At 36.9% G+C, this 8,872-nt stretch overlaps 1 protein-coding gene across 1 annotated transcript in view; it reads left to right on the forward strand.

Moving 5' to 3' along the window:
• Positions 1–616, forward strand: part of LOC109549545 (uncharacterized) — a 47,953-nt gene extending 47,337 nt beyond the window's left edge. Inside the window, exon 4 of the mRNA XM_073796813.1 lies at positions 288–616. Coding sequence (XP_073652914.1) covers positions 288–460 — 173 coding nt within the window. The 3' untranslated portion in view covers positions 461–616. The remainder of the gene's footprint in view (positions 1–287) is intronic.
• Positions 617–8,872: the final 8,256 nt, after the last annotated feature.

Genomic DNA, 8,872 nt, shown 5'->3' on the forward strand with positions numbered 1-8,872 from the left:
GTGGTTTCTTGAGATGGAATCTATTCCTGGTAAAAATGCTGTGAAGATTGTTGAAATGACAACAAATAATTTAGAATATTATATAAACTTAGTTGATAAAGCAGAGGCAGGGTTTGAAAGGATTGAATCCAATTTTGAAAGAAGTTCTACTGTGAGTAAAATGCTGTCAAACAGCGTTGCATGCTACAGAGAAATCGTTCATGAAAGTGTTAGGGGAACCACTGACCGAAACTGCCCGCCCTGGGCAGGCAAGATAGTAGACATTTGCGTGAATTATCTTACAACAGGAGGTCCTGGTAAGGAACGTGGAACTAACAAACTACCACCAACTGGAAGAATTTGGGAAAGGTCTAAAGGAGAGAGGAGACTCCAGTCCATATGTCCTGCCAACCTCCCAGAATCCTTCTCACTGGAATCCATCTTGGCTGAACAATGCACATGCCACCAGGAAGGACCCTGAGTCAGAGTGATTGGCCAGAGACAACTGGGAAACTAACCCCATACCATAAAACCCGAGACTGCAAGCCATGTGGCAGAGCAGTTCTCCTGGGTTCCCTTACCCTGCTGCTCTCCACCTGGGCGCCCCTTCCCAATAAAGTCTCTTGCTTTGTCAGCATGTGTGTCTCCTCGGACAATTCACTTCCAAGTGTTAGACAAGAGCCCACTCTCGGGCCCTGGAAGGAGTCCCCCTTCCTGCAACAAAAGGAAGAGTCAGTTGATGTGGCAAATTTCTTTCCTTTTTGTCTTGTTTTAAGAAATTGCCACAGCCCCCCCAGCCTTCAGCAACCACCACCCTGATCAGTCAGCAGCCATAAACATCAAGGCAAGAGCCTCCACCAGCAAAAAGAGAATGACTGAAGGCTCAGATGATGGGTAGCATTTTCTAGCAATAAAGTATTTTTAAATTAAGGTATGTACATTTTTTATACATAAGGCTATTGCACACTTAATAAACTACAATATAATATAAACATAATTTTATAAACATGCACTGGGCAGCCAGAATATCTGTGTGACTTGCTTTATTGCAATATTCATTATTGCCACGGTCTGGAACCAAACCTGCAATGTTTCCGAGGTATGCCTGTATACTTACAGTAAACAGAACATAATGTTAGAGAAAAGCCCATTTACAACAGCAAAATAGAAGATTAAATACTTAGGAATAAATTTAATAAGGTGCAAAACCTATACAACGAAACTTTCAAACACCCCTAAAAGATACTAAAGCAGATTTAAACAAATGGCAAAACATGAAGATGTCAGTCCTCCCTAAGTTAATTTATAAAATCAATGCAACCTTAATAAAAAATCTAAGTTATTTTTTTGAGTTAGACAGACTGATTTTAAAGTTCATACGGAAAAACAAACATGCAAAAAATAACCAGGAAAATTGTCAATTGACTTTCAGTAAGGGTCCCAAGGAAATTAAATGGGAAAGAAAATCTTTTCAACAAATAGTGTTAGTACACCCTGCTGGATATCTACATGTGAAAGAATGAAGTTGGGCCTCTATCTCACAGCATACACAAAAATTAATTCAAATTAGATCATAAGCCTAAATGTAAGAGCTAATCAAACTATAAAACTCTTCAAGGAAAACAGCAGTAAGTCCTTGTGGCCTTAGGTTAGGCTGTGGTTTCTTAAATATGACACCAAAGCACAAGTGACAAAACAAAAAATAAATTGGACTATATAAAAATTTAAAACTTTTTTTGCTGCAAATGATATCATCAAGAAAGTGAAAAGATGATGCACAGAATGGGAAAAACTATTTGTAGATCACATATCTGAGAAGGACTTGTGTCCAGAATATATAAAGACCTCTTACACCTCAATAGTGAAAAGAGACAGCCAGGACATGGAAGCAACCAAAGTGTCCATTGACAGATGAATGGATAAAGAAGATGTGGCACATATATACAATGGAATATTACTCAGCCATAAAAAGGAACAAAATTGGGTCATTTGAGAGATGTGGATGGATCTAGAGACTCATAAAGAGTGAAGTAAGTCAGAAAGAGAAAAACAAATACCGTATGCTAACACATATATATGGAATCTAAAAAAAAAAAAAAGGTCATGAAGAACCTAGGGGCAAGACGGGAATAAAGACACAGACCTACTAGAGAATGGACTTGAGGACACGGGGAGAGGGAAGGGTAAGCTGGGACAAAGTGAGAGAGTGGCATGGACATATATACACTACTAAATGTAAAATAGCTAGTGGGGAGCAGCTGCATAGCCAGAGAGATCAGATCAGTGCTTTGTGACCACCCTAGAGGGGTGGGATAGGGAGGGTGGGAGGGAGGGAGATGCAAGAGGGAAGAGATATGGAGATATATGTATATGTATAACTGATTCACTTTGTTATATAGCAGAAACTAACACACCATTGTAAAGCAATTATACTCCAATAAAGATGTTAAAAAAAATAGTAATAACCTGATTTTAAAAATGGGCATAGGATTTGAATAGCATTTGTCTAGAGAAGATATACAAATGGCCAATAAGTACATGAAAAGATATTCAGCATTGGAGAAATGCAAATCAAAATCATGAGATACTATTTCACACACTGATGGTAATAACAAAAAAAGATGGCAATAATAAAAAAGACAGGAAATAACTATTGTAAAGAAAGTAGAAAATTGAAACGCTCATACACTGCTGATAGGAATGTAAAATGGTGCAGCCACTTTGAAAACAGTCTGCCAGTTTCTCAAATGGTTAAACAGAGTGATCCAATGTGATCCAGCAATTCCACTCTTAGGTATATACTTAAGAGAATTGAAAACCTATGTCTACACAAAAACTTATACATGAATCATGCTTGTACATGCTGTTATTAGCAGCATTATTCATAATAGCTAAAAAATGGAAAGATTCCTGATGTCTATTTGATGATAAACAAATGTGGTATATCCATATAATGAGATATTATTTGGCAATGAAAAGAAAGGAAGTAACATATGTTACAACGTGAATGACTTGAAAATATATTACGTGAAAGAAGCTAGTCACAAAAGATCACATACTGTATGATTCCAACTATAGGAAACATCCACATAGGCAAATTTATAGACAGAAAATAGATTAATAGTTTAGGGCTGGGAAAGGGATAGAGAGAGAATGGGGAATAACTTAATGGGTACAGAGTTTCTCTTGTGGGAGGTGGAGCAAGAAATGTTCTAAAATTAGATTCACAGCCCTGGGAATATACTAAAAACCATTGAATTACACTTTATTATTTTTTGTTCCATTTGTTTTTTCTCAAGCCTTCCCAATAATTCCATGTGATCTGGCCAGCTGTCTTCAGGATTAAATAGTCTTCTTTAAGGTAATTCTTAAATCTTGCCCTAAGTAAACAGCCTCTGAAGTTAGTGCAAAGTCTACTAGGGTTTATTTTTTTTTTCTTCCAGTTTTATTGAGATATAATTTACATACAGCACTGTGTAAGTTTAAGGTGTACAGCAAAATGATTTGACTTTCATACATCATGATATGATTACCTCAATAAGTTTGGTGAACATCCATCATCTCATAGAGATACAAAATAAAAGAAAAAGAAAATTCCTTCTGATGAGAATTCTTAAGATTTACTCTCAACAACTTTCATATATAACATACAGCGAGTTAATTATATTTACCATGTTGTACATCACGTCCCTAGTACTTATTTACCTTATAATTGGATATGTGTACTTTTTGTGCACTTCATCCAATTCCCCTTCCCCGCCGCCGCCTCTGGTAACCACAAATCTGATCTCTCTCTCTTTTTTCTTTAATTTACCCCTCAAAGTCTAGAATTCTTTTTTTTTTAATTTTTGGCTGTGTTGGGTCTTAGTTGCGGCACGTAGGGTCTTTGTTGAGGCGTGTGGGATCTTTTTTGTTGTGGCGGGCTCTTCGTTGTGACGCGTGGACTTCTCTCTAGTGTGGCGTGCATGTTTTCTCTCTTTAGTTGTGGCGCGTGGGCTCCAGAGTGCGTGGGCTCTGTAGTTTGCAGCATGTGGGCTCTCTCATTGAGGAATGCGAGCTCAGTAGTTGTGGCCTGTAGGCTTAGTTGCCCCGCAGCATGTGGGATCTTAGTTCCCCGACCAGGGATGGAACGTGTGCCCCCTGTAGTGGAAGCGTGGAGTCGTAACCACTGGACCACCAGGGAATTCCCTATATTCTCAGTATTAATCTCCTGTCAGATATATGATTTGCAAATATTTTATCCCATTCTGTAGGTTGTCTTTTCACTTTCTTGATAGTGTCCTTTGATGCACAAAGTTCTTAATTTTGATGAAGTCCAATTTATCTAATTTTCATTAATTTTTATTGTTAATTGTGGTAAAATACACAACATATAAAATTTACACAAAATATAAAATTTACCACATTAACCATTTTTTAAAAAAATTTATTTATTTATTTTTGCGGTACGCGGGCCTCTCACTGTTGTGGCCTCTCCCGTTGTGGAGCACAGGCTCCAGACGCGCAGGCTCAGCGGCCATGGCTCACGAGCCCAGCCGCTCCGCAGCACGTGGGATCTTCCCGGACCGGGGCACGAACCCATGCCCCCTGCATCGGCAGGCGGACTCTCAACCACTGCGCCACCAGGGAAGCCCTTATTTATTTTTATTTCGGCTGTGCCGGGTCTTAGTTGCGGCATGCTTGCGGGATCTAGTTCCCCGACCAGGGATTGAACCCCGGTCCCCCGCATTGGGAGTGCAGAGTCTTACCCACTGGACCACCAGCAAGTTCCTATCTTAACCATTTTTAAGTGTATAGTTTAGTAGTAGTAAGTATATACACATCTTTGTGCAACTGATCTCTAGAACTATTTTATCTCCCAAATCTAAAACTCTATACCCATTAAAAAACAACTTGCCATTTTCCCCTTCCCCACAGCCTCTGGTAGCCTCTATTTTACTTTGTATCTCTATGAATATGATTACTCTAGGTACCTCATATAAGTGGAATCATACAGTATTTGTCTTTTTGTGATTGGTTTATTTCACTTAGCATAATATCTTCAGGGTTCATTCATTTTGCAGCATGTGTCAGAATTTACTTCCTTTTTTAGGCTGAATAATATTCTACTGTGTATTTACCATATTTTGTTTATCCAGTCATTGTTTGATGGACATTTGGGTTGCTTCTACCTTTTGGCTATTGTGAATAATCCTGCTATGAATTTGGGTTTACAGATAGCTCTCTGAGACTCTGCTTTCAATTCTTTTGGATATATTCCCAGAAGTGGAATTACTGGATCATATGGCAATTCTAGTTTTATTTACTAAAAAAAATTTTTTTTTAATAAATTTATTTTTGGCTGTGTTGGGTCTTTGTTGCTGCGTGCCGGCTTTCTCTAGTTCAGCGAGTGGGGGCTACTCTTCATTGCGGTGCACAGGCTTCTCATTGTGGTGGCTTCACTTGTTGTGGAGCACAGGCTCTAGGCACGCAGGCTTCAGTAATTGTGGCACGCGGGCTCAGTAGTTGTGGCTTGCGGGCTCTAGAGCATAGGCTCAGTAGTTGTGGCACACGGGCTTAGTTGCTCCACGGCATGTGGGATCTTCCCTGTCCAGGGCTCAAACCTGTGTCCCCTGCATTGGCAGGCAGATTCTTAACCACTGTGCCACCAGGGAAGTCCTGGTAATTCTATTTTTAATTTTTTAAGGAACCAATGTACTGTTTTCCATAGCAGCTGCACCATTTTACATTCCCAACAACAGTACCCAAGGGTTCCAATTTCTCTGCATCTTTGCCAACTCTTGTTATTTTCTGTTGTTTTGTTATTGTTAACAGCCATCCTGATGGGTATGAGGTGATATTTCATTGTGGTTTTGATTTGCATTTCCCTAATGATTAGTGATGTTGAGCATTTTTTCATATGCTTGTTGGCCATGTGTGTATGTTCGTTGGAGAAATATTTATTCAAGTCCTTTGCCATTTTTTAATCAGGTTATTTGTTTTTTGTTGTTATTGAGTTGTAAGAGTTCTTTATATATTCTGGATATTTAACCATTTATTAGATATATGATTTTCTTCCATTATGTAGGTTGCCTTTTCACTCTGTTGATTGTGTCCTTAGCATGGAAGTTTTAAATTTTAATGTAATTCAGTTTACCTACTTTTACTTTAATTGTTGCCAAATTCAATGAAAATTTCCCCAAGGTTTTCTTCTAAGACTGGTTTAGTTTTAGTTTTTACATTTAGGTCTCTGATCCATTTTGAATTAATTTTTGTATATAGTGTGGGTTAGGGTCCAGCTTCATTCTTTTGCATGTGGATGTACAGTTTTCCCAGTACCATTTGTTGAAAAACTGTCCTTTCCCACTGAAAGGTCTTGACATGACCGTGTCAAAAATATATATATATATATATATTTTTTGGCTGCACCACGCAGCATGCAGGATCTTAGTTCCCCACCAGGGATTGAACCTGTGCCCCTTGAAGTGGAAGCACGGAGTCTTAACCACTGGACTGCCTTGTCAGAAAATCAGTTGACCATTTGTGTGAGGGTTTGTTTCTAGACTTCCTATTCCACTGATCTTGATGTTTGTCCTTACGCCTATACCATAGTTTTAATTACTGTAGCTTTGTACTAAGTTTCAAAGTTCGGAAATGTGAGTCCTCCAGCTTTCTTCTTTTTTAAGATTATTTTGATTATTCAGGGTCCCTTGCAATTCCATATGAAAATGAGTATCTGCTTTTACATTTCTGTGAAAAAGGCTATTGGAATTTTGATAGGGATTGTGTTGAATCTGTAGATTGTTTTGGGTAATACTGACATGTTAACAATGTTAAATCTTCCTATCCGTGAACACAGTTGTCTTTTCATTCTTTAATTTCTTTCAGCAATGTTTTCAGCATATGTCTTTTACCTTCTTTGTTAGATTTATCCCTAAGTGTTTTATTATTTTTGATGCTATTATAAATGGAATTGCTTTCTTAATTTTCTCTTCAGATTATTCATTGCTGGTGTATAAAACAAAACCGATTTTTGTTCTTGGACCCTACAACTTTGCTAAACTTGTTTATTAGCTCTAGTGGCTTTCTTACGGATTCTTTGGAATTTTCTATGTATAGGATCATGTCATTTATGAATAGAGATAGTTTTACCTCTTCCTTTCCAATTTGGATGCCTTTTCTTTTCCTTGTTTAATAGCTCTGGCTAAAACTTCTAAGTACAACGTTGAATAGCAGCAGTGAAAGTGAGCATACTTATCTTCTTCCTGATCTTAGGGGGAAAGTTTTTAGTTGTTCATCTGTGAGTATGACGTTAGCTATGGGTAAAATAGACCTCTTAATACTAGTGCAGGGACAAATGGGTAGCCATTTGGAAAATGATCTACTTTTATCATGGAATAATGAATGATCTACTTTTAGCATTTTCCAAATGGCTGGCTACCCATTTGTCCCTGTAATATTATTTAAAAGTTCACCTTAATCTACTGCTAACATGAACTAATTCCTCTATAATCTTGGTGTAGAAAATAAAGGTATTTAACTCTGACTTAAAATCCAGAAGCATTAAAAGAAAAGTGATAAATTTCACTAAATTAAATTCTTGCATGAAAAGAATCCCATAAAAGAAGTTTGTGGGGAAAAGTATTGACAATCTATGCCACAAAAAAGGATAATTTTTTTTAGATGAGAATACTTCTATAATTCTTTTTTTTAATTAATTTTTATTGGAGTACAGTTGATTTACAATTGTTAGTTTCTCCTGTACCGCAAAGTGAATCAGTTATACATATACATATATCCACTCTTTTTTAGATTCTTTTCCCATATAGGTCATTATAGAGTATTGAGTAGAGTTCCCAGTGCTATTGTCCTTATTAACAATATTTTTTATGTACAAAGAGGTCTTAAAAATTGAGAGAAAAAGTTATAACAACCAAGTTATAACAACCAGATATAAAAGTGAGAATTAGCCATGAGCAGACAACTCACAAAAAATAAGCCATAAACATGACTCTCAAATATATGAAAAAAAGTTCACATTCACTCATAATTAGAGAAATGCAAATTAAAACAATACCTGTCAATGGCAAAAATTTTAAAATATGACAGTATTCTTTGTTGGTGAAGCTGTGGGGAAACAGGTGCTCTCATACATTGCTGGTGAGAATAAAAATTGTTATAATTGTTGTAATTTTTATAATTCTCCTTCTGAAGGGAGATTTGGCAATACCTAAAAATACTACATAGGTATTTATTTACCCAGCAAGACCATTTTTGGGAATCTACCATGAAGATATACCTCCAACAATATGAAAATACATATGTAGATATTCATTACAGCATTGTATGTAACTACAAAATACTGGACACAATCTAAATGCCTATACATAGGAAAGTAATTAAACTGTTGTGTATCCATACAGTGGAATAATGGAGCTATAAAAAAAGAATGAGGATGATCTCTATCAATGGAGATGTGGATATGGAGTGTTTTCAAGAATATACAGTTAAGTGAAAAAAGTAAAGCACAATAGTACTTATAGCATACGCCTTTTATGTAAGAAAGAAGGAGATATAAGACAATACACATATATCTGTTCATCTGTGCAGAATCAGTACCGGCAGGTTAAACCAGAAAATGAAGTGACTGATAACCTGTAGGGGGTAGGTGGGAAAGGGGTGCAAGGAAATGGAGAGGCGGGAATTCGGTAGTAGGAATGAGGAAGGAGTGACATTGAATAGAATGGGGAAGAAAAGAACTAACCCAAGTAATTTTGAAAAATATCATCTTGACTGGATACTGTAATGTTAAAGACATAAAAGAACTGTGCATTAATGCTGTAATCTAGTCAGTAAATGTATTTCTAACAGGGGTATAGATTAGCAATTCTATCTATGCTTTATGTGTGTACTA

Source organism: Tursiops truncatus, chromosome 19, assembly GCF_011762595.2.
Source record: "Tursiops truncatus isolate mTurTru1 chromosome 19, mTurTru1.mat.Y, whole genome shotgun sequence".
Lineage (NCBI taxonomy): Eukaryota > Metazoa > Chordata > Mammalia > Artiodactyla > Delphinidae > Tursiops > Tursiops truncatus.